Source organism: Cryptomeria japonica, chromosome 5 (assembly GCF_030272615.1).
Source record: "Cryptomeria japonica chromosome 5, Sugi_1.0, whole genome shotgun sequence".
In the NCBI taxonomy this organism is placed as follows: domain Eukaryota; kingdom Viridiplantae; phylum Streptophyta; class Pinopsida; order Cupressales; family Cupressaceae; genus Cryptomeria; species Cryptomeria japonica.
In genome coordinates, this window is record NC_081409.1 from 708849490 (window position 1) to 708868722 (window position 19233).

The 19233-nt window shown below is 39.2% G+C and overlaps 1 protein-coding gene across 1 annotated transcript in view; it reads left to right on the plus strand.

Moving 5' to 3' along the window:
- The window catches only part of LOC131075059 (uncharacterized), a 30999-nt gene extending 12499 nt beyond the window's left edge, over positions 1 to 18500 (plus strand). The window contains exons 2-3 of the mRNA XM_058011851.2: positions 17926 to 18007; positions 18119 to 18500. Coding sequence (XP_057867834.1) covers positions 17926 to 18007; positions 18119 to 18217 — 181 coding nt within the window. The 3' untranslated portion in view covers positions 18218 to 18500. The remainder of the gene's footprint in view (positions 1 to 17925; positions 18008 to 18118) is intronic.
- The last annotated feature ends 733 nt before the right edge of the window (positions 18501 to 19233 follow it).

Below are 19233 nucleotides of genomic sequence, written 5' to 3' on the forward strand. Positions count from 1 at the left end.
AATTATTCTAAATCGTTCAAATCTTATTTTCAAATTATTCTAAATTGGTCAAATCTTATTTCAGGTTTCTTATTAAACAATTGTTAATGGGATCATTTATTATCATATTTTAAAGAAGCACATACAAAACTGACCTGGATATTATACTAATATTTATTCTTATCGATGTGGAACTTTGAGGAGTAATAATTTCCCAACAAGTGAACAATTATATTTTAAAGAAGCACATACAAAATTGAACTGGACATTACACTAATATTTATTCTTATTGATGTGGAACTTTGAGGAGTAAATATTTTCCAACTGAACAATTTTCTAGATAGAAATAATGTGTAAGCTCACTACCAATAAAAAATCCTCTCAACAACAATAGAATTCTTCATTTAGTTTTGTAGAAAATCTTTGTATAGAATGATGAGCCAATGAGCAATGGAAACCATAAATCTAAAACACTTTGAAGATTAGAGTTCTGCAAACTTTGATCTTTTTGAATCAAAAGGATACATATTTCACCCATATAATCATATTTCATTGAATATAAAATTATAGCATTTTACATATTATTAACATCTCAGTGTTTGTTTACTAACAAAAGAAAATGATATCCGAAATGTTTCAGGTTCTTGTTTTCACATTTATGGACGAAATAGTTAAATTTAAAGAAATTACAAAGCTTTCTTTTCTTCATAGAAATATAGAAGCTTTCTATTGCAGGTAGATGCTTCCCAGTTCACCATGATTACAATGCTTTTAAGATCACTGAGCAAGACTGATAATTTTTTTATTGCAGCAAATCAGAGAAGTGCAGAAGTTAAATCATACAAAGATTTATTATCTGATAAGAGTCTTGATTTATGACAAATAATAAACAATACTAATGAGAAACGTGCCTTTAGTAAGGCAAATAGAGCAAGAAATAATACTAACCAGAAACATAAAGCTGTACACAAAACTGTATACTGATTTAATTTGAGAAGAAACATTCCGTCATTAAACTTTTTCTTTCAATATATTGTCGAAGGGATTTGAAAATTTGGTTCTACTTTTTTCTGGCAGCTTAAAATTGTTTTGATTAGTCAAAATTGGGAGAGGCCTGAAACATTACATAACTACTAAGGAGAAGAAAAAGTGAGAAAAGTCATGGGACTCACGAGGAGTGAGAACCCACCGACCCAAAGCCAGCTGTCAGAAAAGGACAAAACCCAGCAGGCACCTAACCAGACGCAACAAAAACCAAAGACAGACGAGACTAAAACCAAGCAGAACAAAATACATAGACTAACCCCACCGAAGGCACAAACCAATGGCCTATTTGGTGGGGGGCTTCTCAAAGTTCTAGTTTTGACTCATAGCCTTCACCCTATCGGGGAAGGAGAGTCATTTGTTGGATACATTGCCAGACGAGATAGTAGGTGACTTCGGAGTCGCAATCACCTTGGATACCGACGCCTCCAACCTTGTAGCAAGGGAAGAGTCCAAATGCCTCTTCTTTCGAGCCTTCTTTTCAATCTCCTCTTGGATACCTTGTAGAGTTTGACGAATTCCTTTTAAACATTTTGTTATTCAGCACAATCGCATCCTTCTTTTTTCTTTTGAGGGACACTTGGCTGCACTAAATCTCCTCCATAGCTTTCATTGTTTCCTTCTTGTCCTCTTTCTAGTCAATATTCTCATACAACCCTTTCAATTCTTCCTCAATTCCTTCCCATTTGTCTAACTTCTCGGCCAAATCGTTAGCCACTTCCCAAACTCTCTAGTCTTTGTCCTCCACAGCCCAACTAGAAGCTCTGGAATCAGCTGTAGTGAGGTCTTCTAGTCTATCAATTTTCTCCGTTGCCATGTAATGCTAACATAGAAGCTAGTGGATGTTAGCCTATTGCTTATTGTAACCATTACAAAGCTCATTAACTTTCTCCGCATAGACAGGGAAGTCCCATTTTCTTAGCGAATTCGCCAAAGAGTGGGGATGGGAACCAAAGGAAGGGGTTGAAGGGGTACCCTCTTTCTTAGTAGGATTATATGGGGTCCATTCTGACTTGATAGACCAAGAGGAGGCAAAATCCTTAGAGGCATTTTCTTCAACATCCGGCTTTTCAACAATTCTAACCATACTAGGAGGGATTTTTAGATTAGCCATTTTGCTAGGGTTGACACGGGTAGGGGTCCCCTTGGGTGTAGGATTGGGGTCGGGCTCTTTGCAGTTTAGGATCTTTGAAAGCTCAACTGATAGAGAAGGTCTAGAAGGATTAAAGGTCGGGTCACTAGAAGGGGTTAAAATCAGATGAAAATTGTAAAGCCTAAGGGTAAGCCCTTGGTGTAGGGGAAGGACATCTTTGGTTTTGGCCACAACAATAGACTGAGATACATACGAATAAATCCAATATGGGAAATTTATTTTCAGACCATACCTTAATTGATTAAGCAAGGGGAAAAGCTGAGAGTGGAACCTCTTGGACCTCCCTTCCAAGGTGAAGAATTTCATAAGGAGCAATGCCGCCTCTTTCCAAATACTAGGTAAGTGGTTTCCATTGAAACTACTCTGATAATGGGCCACATTTTCACTGGGCTTTGGGAACCTTTTAAAATATTCTTTGTAATAACCCTCTTGCTTCTTAGGGAAGGTTGTGCGCTCAACCACCAGACCTATAGCAGCCGCAATAGTCTCCATAGACACATTGAATTTCACTTCATCCACCTAAACTTCACCATCGTCCTAGGATTTGACAAATTGTTCAGACAGAGTAGGGTTGAACCCCTTCATTCCTTCCACACAGGTCATCAAATTTCCTTCCACCACCTTATTCCAAAGAACCATATTCTGTTTAAACTTGTCGCAACCGTTAGGTTCCATTTGGATGAGGTCCCCACCCATGGCATGCACAGTAAAACCAAGTATAGAACTCAGAGAGGGATAGCCAAAATCATCTTCGGGAAGGGAAGAGTGTAATGTCCCCTTTTCTAGGTGACATGAGATGAGTAGGGGTTGACCTACCATTCGAGTTCCAGTAGGTCAATGACATGGTTAGGGGACTCATTCTAAGGGTCATGGAGCTTTGCAGGGGCTCTCTGAGCCATTTTGGACCTTCAGACGACAGTTCCTATTTTTTAGGGAGAATTGGCAGTTGACTGAATGACCACCTGGGGGACCAAGGAGTAGAGCAGGATCCTTTTGAGCAGTTACAGGTGTTTGGAGAGAGGTTCCTACTTTTTAGGGCGATTCCCTACTTTTTAGGAGGTTGTGGCAGTTTCCATATTTGAGGTTCCACGAGACCATACCATGGTTTCAGTTTCAGGAAGATTGGGTGTGTTTCCTAGTTTCTAGGAGTATCCCTAGATTTTAGGGATGGGACTGCCAGTTGGCCCATCTTGTCCGGCATTAGTCACAGACAGGTGACAAAGTCAGATTCATGTTTGGTTGGTTATTTTGGGCTATTATTGGATCTATGGAAATATTTTAATATATTTAAATATTTCCTAAGTTAGCGATTAAATAAATTAAAATAAGGCTATGTATATAGCCATTTCGGAGTAATAAGGGGTTTTTGGCTTCATTTGGTTTGATATGCCTATGTGTTATAGCTCGTTGGAAAGGTCTTGAACTTTGCTACATGATTCTCACCTCCCGGAGTCTTTTTGGATGCTTGAAGCTATTTATTCGCAATAAAGTGATATTTTTCTATAGTTTGATGCCATAATTGGGAAAGTGTCACTTTAATTATAAAGTGCAAGCTTTATTATTCTTTAGGGTTCGACTTGCAAAGGGAAAGGAGTTATGAGGAGATGAAAACCTAATTGATAGCATCTTTGATCATTTTGAAACTTGCAAATTTGGGAATTGCTCTGGAAGAGTGATTTTGGTCTAGGACGCAAACCCCAGGTTTGAGCTTCCTGGGACATAGCCCTCAGTAGAAGTTGACAGTGGATTTATCCAGGATTGCACAAAGATTGTCAGAGGTAGAAGACACATCTTCTTGTCCTGAAGATTCAACGTGCATATTGGGGGTTTCAACAGGGCGGCTAGTCTATTTCAGCTGGCACGTGATTTGCAGCAGCTTCCACGCCTCCTTTGCAACCACACCTTGTTTGTATGTTGGCTTGAAGGGTTGTATTCAGCTTATTTGGTCTTCCTTGTTCGTTGCCAGTAATATTCCTCCATCTGACATAAATCCAGATTGAGAACAGCTCCAAATAAATGTATGGATTCTTGCTGAATACAAAACTAGGTTATTTGCCTGGTATGATTTGCAGTATTTTCAGATTGATTAAGTGTTCTTACATATGAACATTGTTTACTGTTTTATTTCATAGTTGTTGCTATTTATCAATTACTTTACATATAACATCAAAACCCAAAAAGAAACAATCCCTTTCTGCAACTTCTGTCTATTCTATAAGATCACCGGAAAATTACAAAAATATAGTATGTTTGATTAAGAATTTACAGAAGCAACAGCAAAAGGATCCATTTGGGATCTTTCAAAGAGACTAGAAAGGGCGGTATTGCTAAAAGCATAGTTATTACAAGATTTAACAAGCTAGTCCTTGTAATGATCACAACCATGGGAGCAAATTTTTTTTTTACTTGTTGGTTATGGACAAAGTGCTTGCAAGCTGAAACAACTTCTATATCAGAATAAGCAATTAAACTATACAAATGCACTAGTGTGCACATATCAAACTAGCAAGGAATGAAACCATAGGGCGGATACCTGTTTATGTTAGCTTGATACATGGCTGTCCCACTTCGGTGAACGGACTCTATCTCTCTCTCTTTGGTGTGGGTGGGGTGCAACAATCCCATCCATGTGAACTGCTGCCCTTTCCACCCCATCCAAGCGGACTTGGCAACCCTTCTTGAATACAGTTTGAAGTAGTCTAAGGAAAGGGGTTGTTGTTCTTTCTTCTTTTCTGGAGAGTTCATCAGCTGCAAGGTAGGGATAAGGTCTAGTTTAAGGGCTTGGTAGCTGGTAGGTGGAATACATGCTCCCACCTTTACCGGTACATCGCTCAGGAGATGGATCATGGATGCATTGCGCACTACACCATGGGTCCTATCCATATCCCCGTCTTTTGCACCACCAGCAATGAGCGCAAGTAGGACATAGTCTAGGGAGTTGGGGTGGACGACTAGGTGCATCCCATACTACACTGGGGTCCATCCTCCAACTCGAGGCTCAAGGGCTTTTAGAGAGTACCTAAGTCACAAACCTTCCAACCCGATGGATTCCTACCACCTACGTTTGTAGGCCACCAACGAGGGGTATGTCCACCGAGGGGGATGTAGTAACCAACCCATAGTGGTAGAGTCTCCTACCTTATTCCCTTAATCCGGTTGCACTTGGCAATGGCCACCCTCGTGCTATAGGTGGCTGCTAGAGTAACTTTCGATACTACGATTATCTCAGTTATTGTTGTTGCACGGAAAGACAATTACCCGGGTAATCGTTCCTGTATCATGCTTGAGATAGCTCTTATCATCTCCTCACCTCCATGTACCCAGTGAAGGCTACCATATCCCCACAGAGTTCTAAGCATCGATCATTGGCACGACCCAATGACTGCTTAGCCTTGCTCAATAACCTAGTGGTCCACACTTAAGTCATCTCTAGCCCAGCTGATTCTGGTTTACTATGGTAGATTAGACGAATATAGGGATAGGTTTATCTTTAAGTGCTTAAGGTAAGAACACCCACAACTCTACCAGTCAGATGGATATATTCACACACTCTCAGGCGGAAGCCGAGTACATCTATGTACATGTACGTTTACATACAGATAAATCTATATATAAATATAAAACCAGATTTTCATATGCACATACCGGGTTGTATCCAAGCATATACATGTGATAATCAGATTTTGCATCTAAATAAATATATACATTGATATATCCATATGTATTCTAGCTGAAGTCAATATCACAAGATTTTAAGCCATGTTTAGAGCATGTCCTCCCATTCCCAAGGGCTACGGATTATGGGTGTTGGGCAGCATATGGTATCTTAGATCAAGGGCAGAAATTGATGGATTTCAAGCCTTGAAGACCATGTAAACAAGATCACATTAGCTGTGAATGAGATTACTAGACATCATTTATAGAGGCCACTTATAAAATCATAATTGGAGGAGTTTGATTCCTGAGAAAGACATTTACACCAGTTTACTTTGACTGCAAAATAAGGATACTGGGCAGTTATATAAATGGCTGGAAATTAAAAGTACAGGGCAGCCTATATTGGCCCTATATAGAAGCCTGATTTTTGATGTATTTAAATCCCGTAGAAAGCATGATCTCAGTCCATATTGGCTGTAACCTAAAGAGTTGGGCAGCGTATAATGATCTCATGAAAAAAAAACGGATTTTAAAATGAACTTAAACCCCCATAGACATCAAGCTCTCAAGTTCCTATGGACGGTATAATAAAGAAATAGAGTAGCATCTAGTAGTCACGTATAAGAGCTTGGTTTCCATGATTTTCAGCCCTGTAAAGAGCATGCTCACCAGTTTATATTGGCTGGAGAATAATAGTATAGGACAGCTGTTGGTTTTAGGCAATTAGATGTTAATCTAGTTACTTAAAGTATAATCAGACTGAGAATAAGCAGAAATAACAAATAAAGTACACAACACAAGACACAAGTACCCTGGGAAAACCTCATTCAGATCAGTTCCTTTATTTATAAGCAGATTACTATTGTGACATATTCACACATCGCCCCATTGCAAATGGGGACCCCTACTTTTTGCTTTCTAGGGTTTGTTTTCTGGGTCTTTTAGAGTTTTGTCTGTTAGCCTTTGCATAATGAGTGCTGTCAGGGGGATCGCTAGATAGCAGGCTCTACTTGAGCTAGGGTGAGTCAGTGGATGCTCCAGGTTAGGGTTTCATTCAAGGTCTTCCTTTGGCTTAGTTGTGTCTTGTTTGAGTTCAAGTGAGTTAGTGAGTCAGTGTCATCTCTCAGGGTTAAGATTGATCCAATTGGTGAAAAATGAGATCCTAGGCATGATTTGATGAGAAGAAGATCAAAGGAGGCCAGACTGGGTGAGATGAGCGGAATAGGTCAAGAAGTTTGAGCAAAACTCAAATTTCGCTCCTGCCCCTTCCAAAGGGTCTAGGGCGAAATTTAATAAGGAACCTAAAATTGATCTAGGTCAGTGTATGGTTGAGAAATTTGGCGAAGGACATGGAAGGAAATTGATTTAGGATCAAGTCTAGGGCAAAGTCAAGATAGTTTGAGAAGGGATTTGAGCTTAGAATAGGAAATTCGCTCCTGACCCTTCCAAAGGGTCCAGAGCGAATTCCTCCTTTTGACCCTCAATTTTGGCCTTAGGCCTTGAAAATGAAGATTTTTTGGGCGAAGTAAGAGGCAAGTTGGCCTGGAGATGATAGGAGAAGTCTTGAAAAGTTATATCCAAGGCAAGGAAAGGAAGTTTGAGGTATGAAATGAGCTTAAGGATGAATTTCGCTCCTGACCCTTCCAAAGGGTCCAAGGCGAAATTCATATTTCCTCTGCTTTGCTCCTTGTCTTGACCAAGTTTGAAACCTCTATTGCATGGTATGAAGGACTTGGATGCATATTGGCCTTAGGAAGAAGGTTTGAAGTGACAAAATGATGGAAATTAGCCTGGAGGAGGAAATTCGCTCATGACCCTTCCAAAGGGTCTAGAACGAAATCCTCATTTGACTCCCTATTTTGCCTAAGGCATTGAAAGGTGAGGTTTTCAAGCTAATTTGGTGGTAAGTGGACTTGATTGTGGCGAGAAGAAATTGGTTAAATCAAGTTTGAAGTGAGTTGAGGAGGAAAGAGGTGTGAAATCAACCCAAAACTTGAATTTCCCTCCTGACCCTTCCAAAGGGTCCAGAGCGAAATTCTTAGAAGACACCCACTTCTCCCTTGACTAGACCAAGATCTTAGTTTCTAAGGCATATTGAGAAGGTTTTGACATGTTCTTGCCTTAGGAAGTGAATGAAAGCATCAAAATGTGAAGATTTTGTCCAAGATCAAGAATTTCGCTCCTCACCCTTCCAAAGGGTCCAAGGCGAAATTCTTGCAAGCACCTATTTTTCCCTTAGAGGAGGTCAAGTCCTTGGTCTTTATGGCGTGGATGGAAGTGAGATAACATGTCTTTGCCTTTTGAGGTGGTTTGGAGTTGGAGAAATGAAGAATCAAGCCTAGAGCATGATTTTCGCTCCTGACCCTTCCAAAGGGTCCAGAGCGAAAATTTCCATGGACCTCATTTTCTTCCTTGTTTGGCCAAGTTCTTAGTGTCCAAGTCATGTTGGAAGAAAGATGGACATGTTCTTGCCTTGGGGAATGATTGAAAGCAATAAAAGGTGGAGATTTTGTCCTAGAGGGGGAAATTCGCTCCTGGCCCTTCCAAAGGGTCCAGAGCGAAATTCCCCAAAACCTCCCTTTTCCCTCGATCTTATGCTAAGTCAAGTGTGGGATAGGGTAAATTAAGATGGGAGATGTCTTTAGGCATGACTTTGACTTGTTGGTGATCTTCAAACTTGAAGGAATTGAGCAAAAACATGAATTTCGCTCTTGACCCTTCCAAAGGGTCCAGAGCGAAATTCTTAAAATCACGTATTTTCCCTTCAAAGCAAGTCAAGTCTTTGGTTTTTATGGCTTGGATGGGTTTGAAGTGGCATGACCATGCCTTAGAAGATGAATTGAAGTGAGAGGAATAAGGAATAAGCTTAAAATATGGAATTCGCTCCTGACCCTTCCAAAGGGTCTAGAGCGAAATTTCTTAAAACACCCTTTTCCTTTCATTTTTATGCCAAGCTAAGCCTAGACCAAGGTGGGAGAAGTTGGGGGATGCCCCTAGGATTGCCCTTGAATGGATTGTTGCCTCCAAAAATGAAGATTCTAAGCTTGGACAAGGATTTCGCTCCTGACCCTTCCAAAGGGTCTAGGGCGAAATCCCTTATAGGTCCTGTCCCTGGCCATGTTTTTTAGCGAAATTCTCCTTTTAGCCATTTTTGAGGCCAAGTAAATGTTGCCAAGCAAGTTGAGAGATAGATCCAGAGGTGAGAAGCAAGTTAGAACAAAGTGAGAGGAATGGAGTTGAGTGAGGGAAAACAAGCAAAACATGAATTTCGCTCCTGACCCTTCCAAAGGGTCCAAAGCAAAACTCTTCAAATCCACCATTTTCTCCTTGGGTGAAGCCAAAACATTGATTCTTGTGGCATGGTTGAAGGTGGAGTAAGGTATTCTTGCCTTGCAAGATGAACTAAGGTAAAGGAAGTTTAAGATCAAGCCTAAAACTAGAAATTCTCTCCGGACCCTTCCAGAGGGTCCAGGGCGAAATTCATAAAATGTCCTTTTTCTTCCAAATTTGTGCTAGGCCAAGGCAGTGATCAAGGTAGATTGGGCTTAAAGATTGCCACTAGCATGCCCTAGAGGGGATTGTGAGTGAAAAAAGTGAGTATTTTGAGCTAAGGAAAGAAATTCGCTCCTGACCCTTCCTAAGGGTCCAGGGCTAAATTCTCAATTTTACCTAACTTGCTCATGATGAAGGTTGAGACATGGATTCCTAGGCTTTGGACAAGAGAAAGATAGCATATGATTGTCTTGGAGACATTTTGAACCAATAAAATGATGGAATTTGAGCTTAAACAAGAATTTCGCTCCTGACCCTTCTAGAGGGTCCAGGGCGAAAATCCCAAATAGGTCCTGTCCTTGGCCAGGGTCGAGGGCGAAAATTTTTGGGGCCTGTCCTTGGGAAGGATTTCAAGTGAACTTCATTTTGATAACTCTTATTGATGATTTAAGGTAGAAAATGCTATGTTAAATAAATTTATTATGTATCCTTAATCATCTTTTGGTTTATTTTGCAGATAGAAGAAGACCAGGTCAAGGCAAGGACGACCTCTTCCAGCCCATCATCATCAAGGACGTTCCACAGGCAAAAGGGAAGACTCAAGGTGCTTTGAAGCATTGGAAGACTAGGAGTGTTCAAGGAGTTCAAGTTAGCCTCAAGACTTCATTCTTTCACAAGATGACAAAGAAAGGGCTTTACCAGCACTTCCAGGCGGAGGTGTGCTATCGGAGAAGAAAGACTTGACAATAAGGAAGCCTGGTCAAACAAAGGAAGTACATCATTCATCATGTCAAAAGACAGAAGAGGATCAACCAAGTCACAAGCGTTAGACAAGGTGGCATCCTAGTCATCATTCTTCCCGTCGGATTGGTCCACCTCAGCATGATCAGATTCAATGTACCTAATTTACCGGAGGCGGCACAAACTTCGATGTACCTACCCCTGCTTCCTATTGGTCCTCACTTCTGAAATGTAATTTTCTAATTGGCTAAGGAAGTTTGTTGTAACAAACCCTAATTAGGGTTTCTATCTTGTAATCCTAGCCATTGATTCTAAGTTAATCAGAGCCGTCAGTTTGTAAAGGGTTCTCTATATAAAGCCCTGGCTCCTCATTTGTAATAGTTAATAGTTAGTTAATAGATAATAGTCAGAGATTGAATAATAGAGAATAGATAGTAGAATAGCAAATAGAATAGCAATTAGAATAGATTAGGAAGAGAAGGCAAGAAATTGTTGCCTTGATTGTAAATGAACCCCCTTTTCATTGAAGATATGGTGAAATGTGTCGTTTCTTTGCAATATGCATGGTCTCTTGTTGAATCTTCATTGTAGATGATAAATGATTAGATTGAATGAAAGAATTTATTGAATGCACTCGCATGGAATCCCCCTAGTCCAAACCACTAGCCTCTTGCTGACTGTAAGTGCGCCTTGCGTGGTCAACTGGCATAGAATGAGCTTAATCTCAAGTCGTTACACGTCTATTGTTCATGCATTAACTTGAATGATGATTAGTATCTGATGGTATCTGATTTGAATATATTTGAAGCATCCCTTAGAAGATCGCACTGAGTTGGTGTCGGATTGTTCAAGCTTGATGGTGAGACCCAACCCAGTAGGACTCCACCTAGTCGTTCATCCATCTTCTTGCATTCTAGGTCTTAGAGTAGACTCTCTAAACTCTGTACCTTTTGACATTTCTTTATCTTCCAACCAATAGATATGACTTGAGTTCCAATAAATCAGATGCTTAGGCAGTCAAATGTAAGTCCCCTTGTGATTCCAGCAAAATCACATCATACCGCAAGAGCTTATCCACATGTAGAGAACCTACATATCAGAACCTTGGAGTTACTCCGACTGATCCTTCGACGAGATCTTCAGCAGTCGGGAAATTGTGTTCAAGAGAGGATAAGGTACCTTTAGGTATTTTATTCTGTGTTTGGTCGTGTACAAAAGACACATCAACAATTACATGAATCAAACTACTTATCTGATTGTAGTGCCAATCTAGGGCAAACTAAACCAAGTATATGCAGTTGTGGTATATCTTCAGAGAGAGTAGAATATCGACACCACTTGGAGAAGGAGATCGCTGAAGTATAGGACACCACCTTGCCAAGCAAGCTGTCCAATGGATTCGCTCAATGATCAGATAGACTTACAGCAGTATGAAGACTTAGATCTCTTCTTTCCTTGGAGTTCGCTGACTGAATTTTGGATAAGGCTAACGGCACTTGATGGAGATGATGCGATGTGTATGAAGTGTAAAATGAATCTTGTTTATATGCAAGATTCATGTTCAAGTTTTCCAAGTTGGCTTTAACCAAATTGCCGCTATTTTAACATATTTTAGTTTTGCCCTTTTGGCACCCAATTTGGGGCCTACATAACTTGCAAGTTATAACACGTTTCATTTTGGGCCCAGCCCTATTAGACATGTAGACGCTTAACCTTATTACAATATGATAATATTTTAATTACCATAAGGCAACATTAAAATATGATCCGAACTAGCTATTCATTTCAACACTCCCTCTTAGCTAGAGAGGATTCTATCAAGTTACATAGTGGCAACCATCATGGCTACTCCCATGGATAAAACAAATGATACGTTCACCATAGCTACTCCCAGAGGGTGAATGAACTCATCATGGAATTTCTTCCATGATACCCACCATACCTACTCGCAGAGGGTGGGACCACCATGCCTACTCGCAGAGGGTGGGACCACCATGCCTACTCGCAGAGGGTGGAATTTCTTCAATGATACCCACCATACCTACTCGTAGAGGGTGGGTCCACCATGCCTACTCGCAGAGGGTGGAATGAAAACTTCTCCCAGAGAAGAATGCGTTACCCAAAAATGAGGCTTCCTCTGAAGCTGAAAGAAACTGGTTCCCTCTGAGCTTGACAAGCTCCCTCTGAAGCTAAAGATGTCAAGCTCCCTCTAACATTTCCTCCTTTTAGAAAAGGAAGTCTTCATTTGACCTTTGTTCCTCCTGAGATGTCCCTATGCCAACTTCTGTAGAAGAAGCAAGAGGAGTGGACCTTAATTTGCAATCCCGAGCAAAATGACTATACTTGTCACACTTAAAGCACTGGATGTGAGATAAGTCCTTCCTTTTTGATTTAGGGGCAAGATCCGAATCTCTGTCTCTATTCCACTTCCTTCCTTTGCCTTTAACCATATGCGAAGCAAGGACTTGATTGTCTACGTCACAATGATCACGCTCAATTCCTCTTGCTATCAACCATGACTCTTCTTGTATGCAATCTACTCTCAAACGGTCGAACTTGGGAAGTTCTGATCTTGCACTAATTCCTTGAATGTAAGACTCCCAAGATGCCAGAAGACCATTGAGAGCAAGCATGGTCAAGTCACTGTCATCAACAACCTTCCCAATGGATGAGAGCTGATCTCTCAAATCAGAAATCCTCATGAAGTATGCTATGACGGATTTACCTTTCATCATCTTGATGTGATGAAGTTGCTGCTTCAAAGCTAGGGCACGACTGGTGTTGTTGATTTCGTACATCTCTTCTAATGTCTTGAACATTTCGCTGGCAGTCTTCAACTTAGAGATGATAGGTACAATATGATCCTTCACAGAGTCAACCAGCATTCTCTGAGCTTGAAAATCTTTCTTCCTCCATGAAGTCTTTTCCTCTTCTGCCTCAGGTTCAATGGATGATCTCTCCACAAAGTCTGCAAGATCACTTCCATTTAATGCAAGCATGATTTGGAATCTCCATGACGTGAAGTTGGATGCACCATCCAATCTATCTTCAACCCTAAGACAGTTCAACATTTCGAATGAAGTGATAAGAGCAAAACGAAAGAGGAGGAATGACTACAATCAATCTGATTACCCCTAATTCGAGCTTGGCTCTGATACCATGTTGAGACATGGACCAGCTAGGACTTGAACCTAGGACCTTCCATACGCTGCTGGAGTGCTCTACCACTGAGCTACTAGCCCCTCTTGGACTAGTCCATCGTCAGTCCGGGCGTGGCTTATTTCCAACACCAACACCCCCCCTTAAGCCACACCTCTCGTGTGCTTGGGGCTCCTAGCTTGGACTTGGCTCTGATACCATCTTGGTTTTAGGCAATCAGATGTTAATCTAGTTACTTAAATTATAATCAGATTGAGAATAAGCAGAAATAACAAATAAAGTACACAAGACACAAGCACCCTGGGAAAACCTCCCTCTTGGAGGGAAAACCCAGCATCAAAGATTCAAATCAGTTCCTTTATTTATAAGCGGATTACATGAATCAGATTACTTATCTGATTGTAGTGCCAATCTAGGGCAGACTAAACCAAGTATATGCAGCTGTGGTATATCTTCAGAGAGAGCAGAATATCGACACCACTTGGAGAAGGAGATTGCTGAAGTATAGGACACCACCTTGCCCAGCAAGCTGTCCAATGGATTCGCTCAATGATCGGATAGACTTGCCTCTTCTTTCCTTGGAGTTCGCTGACTGAATTTTGCATAAGGCTAACGGCACTTGATGAAGATGATGCGATGTGTATGAAGTGTAAAATGAATCTTTTTTATATACAAGATTCATGTTCAAGTTTTCCAAGTCAGCTTTAACCAAATTGCTGCTATTTTAACATATTTTAGTTTTGCCCTTTTGGCGCCCAATTTGGGGCCTACATAATTTGCAAGTTATAACACGTTTCATTTTGGGCCCAGCCCTATTAGACATGTAGACGCTTAACCTTATTACAATATGATAATATTTTAATTGCCATAAGGCAACATTAAAATATGATCCGAACTAGCTATTCATTTCAACAGCAGCATCAAAATTCAAGACTGATCATGCACAAAATGCAGTTGTTTAAGAGGCTTAGAAGCTTTCCAGCAAATGCATTTGGTAGCTATTAAGCCATCTCACTGTTTATTACTTTATTTATAAATATATAGCTATGTGTGTGTGTATGTATGTATGGTTGTGGCATGGACTTATATACACACATACTTAGGGTAATAATAGTTATAGCAGCAGTCAACCTGGAAGACATTTATGCAAATATTAGAGCGTGGGGAAGGTATGAAATTTGCTCAACAAGATATTATCTCTTGGAATGCAGTGTTAGTAGGATATTTACAAATTCAAGGTTCTATAATGGCTTTTCTAGGCTTACATTTAGGAGAGATCGGCAGAGTATTACCGAGATACAAAATATACAAGTGTTTGGAAGCGGAATATTTGCTGATAAAAATGCCTTGGCAGGTACGTATGCAGCAAATTGACAGCATAAGGAAGGCAAATAGACTTTTAACTGAGAGCCTTAGAGAATGGCATGACCAAACCCAAAAAACGAATATTAATGTAAGAGAAAAGGGTTCTTTTACCCTGTAATATGCAGACTATTTATCCTTAGACTAATTCCCTACTGCTGGAATTGAATGGAAAGAAAAGTCCTTTCATTTTTGATAGCAAAGAATGAAGGAACTGACCCCTTTTCAGGATGAAGTTGTAGATGACTGGTTTCCTTCGGAGTCCTCCTCCTCTCTACTCACTGCAAATCGATGTCTCTTGTATCAATTAGTGGCCACCCCCAGTCTCCACGCTCAGCCCAGAAAAATATGTATCCCAGAAGCCCTCTTTTTGCTGATTTAAAACCCACGGTTCCCTTCCCAACACGTGGTTGGTGCAAGTTTTAAGGAAGAGGTTGGGGGAGACTATGTTTAGAGACTGGCACGGCTAGTCCTCTACCTACGACTCCTCTCTCTTCTTCATTTCTTCTTGTTGGGCGCAACGACCTTGGCCGTGGAAGGAGAAATTAGCCCTCCAAAACATAGAACCAAAATAATTTATCTTGTACTTGAAGCTTGGATAATATAATACATATGCTGCAAATTCATTTTCTCCAAGGTGCATTTGTTTTATTTTATTCTTTTTTTCAATCTCATGTCCTTATGCTTCATGTGGGGTGGGGAATTTATTTCATCCCCTTATAGTCCATTCCCTAGATTATATCGTTGGCCATGATTGGGAATTTAGATCTAAAGAAGTTTCGTCCTTAATGGTCCAACTGGGTCTCTAGGTTTTCAGACTGTTCCTGGTGTAGGCAGACAGGTGCGCCCTTGTTGCACCCTGAGCACCTGCATAACATGTCAATTCTCATACAAACACCATCACAAATGTCAGTAACAGGTTAGCCCAAATAAACATATAGCATAATATCATTAAAACCATTTCATTCCATATAATGAAATCATTAAATTTCACATTCATAAGTAACTAAGCAAATGATATTAATGAACCATTAAGAGTTATATTCATGTTATTTATCATGCATACACACTTTTGATGCTATTCAAAATTGAAGAGTCATAAAGGTCTTGAAGTCTGAGGGTTGGCCTTCGTCCAAAATACATTGGGACAACCGGTGGCTAACAAAATATAAGGTAGTCTATAGGAATGTGAGAGTGCTTTCCAATAAATGATTATAGTACAACATGGCCAAGGAAGAGATTGAAAAGGCAATAATAAAATCTTTAAATCTCATTGGGATGACTTTCTTCAGTGATCGTGGCACGAACAACATCACAGGTATTTCGTGTAGCGTCATCCAAGTTTTAAGGCCCTCAATAAAAGGGTCTAAGTTAGCCACTCTATCCATAGTTTTATTTCCTTCTCTGAAGCTGTGTTGGTATTTGACGTGGCCAAGCATAGCAATTATGTCTTGGCACTTTGTGATTATATCCATCACCCACCATCCCGGCTTCACTTTCCCTTGCAGCATCATTATGACATTTTTCAAATCACCCTCAATAATGACCACGTTGGACGTTTGAGAGCCCAGATTTGCCACGTAGGCCACCATGACCTTATCCTTTGGATCTCTAATGATCTCACCCCCACCCAGCCGACCCAGGTTACCTTTAGAAGACCCATCAAAAAATTGTCTCGACTAAGTATATCTATGATAAAAAGTGATTTTAACTTGGATTGTAGGTAAGATACTTGAATGTGATTCCTATTCGCAGTATTTTATGTTTTCTTCATCATTCTCAACAGAGTGGTTAGCTTAGCATGTATTTGTTTCCAGTTTTGGATATTAGGCCTCCATGCTTCTCCTTATGCTGAAATAGCCATTGATCCATCCATAGAAGTTTCCATCCGGAGTATGATTTAAACAAATATGGATAGGAAGCAGCCAATTATCAGATGCTATGTCATGTACCCTGCAGTAAAGGAAATTGATCAAGAACGAAAGCAACCAACTATCAGATACTATGTCAACATACCCTGCAGTAAATGAAATTGGTCAAGAAAGAAGCCTAAGGGATACTGATGAAATTGTTAAGAAATCAGCTTTTCAACTGTCTAATGCAGAAATGCCAAATTGGCAGTGTTCCTTTGGCTTCCTCCCTCGTGGTTCAGAGATGTCTCTTTTTTAGGCATGAATTCTGCTAGTTTAGGTATGTTCCGTTTTATTTTGCATTGAGAAGAAATGCCTTAATTTAAATTTTCCTCCATAAAATTTGGAATATAGCCACAAAGTATTGTAGTAAACATTCAAAGCCCAGTCATATTTGTGGTGCAGGCATTCTTTCTATGGCATTAGGCTTATGCATTTTCTAAGAAATAGACTTACAGTTACAGGTGAAATCATTTGTCCACACCTTAATATTATACTCAACGGGCTTTCATTTTCATCTGAAGCTTCACGTGTTTATAAATCTTCAGTGGGGGAAGGTATGCTGTTTTAGCTGCTGTAGAAATGGGGAAGTAGGATAAAAAGTATGCTAGGAACTTTAGGAAATACTAAAATGTAGAACTCTATTGTTAATTTTTAAGGATTCCATCCTCTTTAGTTGTTGGAATGCCTGCGCTTAGGCCCTGGATGTCAATCAGCTTCAAGGATTTTTGGTGGATAACGTATGAAGCAGTGCTTGCTTGTCTTTAAACTTCTTGCCGTAAATTGTGGTTTGATGTGCCAACTCAGTTGGATCATCATAGGTGATGTGGTGTGCTCGATCTTAACATGTTTTGGACACATTTTGTTTTGCTATTTTTCATTTTCTCTTATCTTTGAAGACGAGAATGCCTTCATGAGCTGGATGCCTATCAACTCCAGGATGTTTGAGTCATACGTGTATAGATCAGATGTTTTCTATTGCAACATGACAAACCTTCCATGCTGTAATCAAACTGTGTCGCATGCATTCTATTACAGTTTGATGTACTCCAATATTCCAAGCAGCCACCATATTTTTGTCAATGTAATGCCCAGTTGGGATGTATTACTATCTTTCATGTTGTAATGCTCCTCTTTATACAAAGAAGACAACAATGCAACATTCACCATTCAACAAGGAATTCAGAATGATGATAAAGAGGAGCATTACAACATGAAAGATAGTTTATGCACTCCAATATTCCAATCTGCCACGATATGTTTGTCAATGTAATGCTCAGCTGGGATGCATTATTTGTAGCTAGTAATGTTCAGTTGGGGTGGATTATCTGTAGCTAGTATTACTGGCTCTTGAGTTTGGTGGAATATTTCGTTTATTGTTAACAGCTTATAAGAAGAATTCTAACATTTCTAATTGTGGAATTCCAGTTCTCTTTCCTGTGGCCATTTCTTTGGAAGATCATGCATAACAAAATGGATTTCAAGAGATGGAAGTCGTGGTTCCTCCACTGTAAGTGAAATTTGATTCTTATTTAATATATTTTCTGAATGTCTTGTTTGATTCAATTACACATTACATACGTGTTTTAATGTACTTAAACTATTATATAAATGATTGCAGTGTCCAGTATGCTCTAGTAGAGTTTCTTTAAGTGATATAAGACATCACTATGTATCCCAGATTTATGATGGGGCGATGAAGTTTGCACAGGCAGAGTAGTCAATTCTATTGATATACTTTACCAAAACATTTGTAATATTATCTATATTAAGGGAGATCGGTGCTTTTATATCTGACTATATTTAGCTTAAATTTTGAAAATCTTGTAAATGGGTCACTGGGGACTACGAAAGATATAATTTTGAATTATTCAGGAAATCGTTCTAATTTAGATGGTAAACTTAACACATTTCCTCTATTATTAAAATTGACATGCACATGTGAAATTGCATTATATTGCTTTTTTAAATACAATAATAGAGATTTTTTATTTTATTTCTAATTTTATTTTAATGATATATAGTTTGCATTACTCTTGAGATTTCAGCTGGCATCTTAGAAAAACACCCTTGGTGAATGCATAATGAAATGTCCAGCTTCTTGTCATAAGCTCAGTTTGTTGTTGAACTATCCTAGTAAACTGTTAATAACTCATAGCTAATTTCCAGTTTGTTGTCAAATGCAATTTGTTGTCAATTATTTTAGTGTGTTGTCAAATGAGTTAGGTATTTTACAGAAAGATCTTTGAATATTCAGTAGCTATAAATTTGTAATCTCTTCATAATAAATCATTAAAATAATTAATTGTTCCATGTTCTTTGATTTAACTGTTCTAATATTGATTGCTACAAATATTGATGTTTCTAATGATCTTAGATTAAATAATTGAATCCATAGAAGGGTATGCATGGAATTCAAAATTATTTTTCATATGATTGAGCTATGAGAGTATTGTATACTGATCATCCCCTTAAAATTCAAATATTAAAAACATTAGTTAAGTGTCTAAGATGTATATTCTTTACTCACTTCAGTAGAGTAAAGTTGGCATCCACATGTAAAATTGCAATGTATTGCTTTTTAAAATATAATAATGGAGAGATTTATTATTTTTTTTCTTATTTTATTTTAATGGCATGTAGTTTGCATTATTCTTGAGATTCAGAATTTTAGCTGGCATCTTAGAAAAATATCCTTAGTGTATAATGAAATGTCCAGTTTGTTGCCATAAGTTT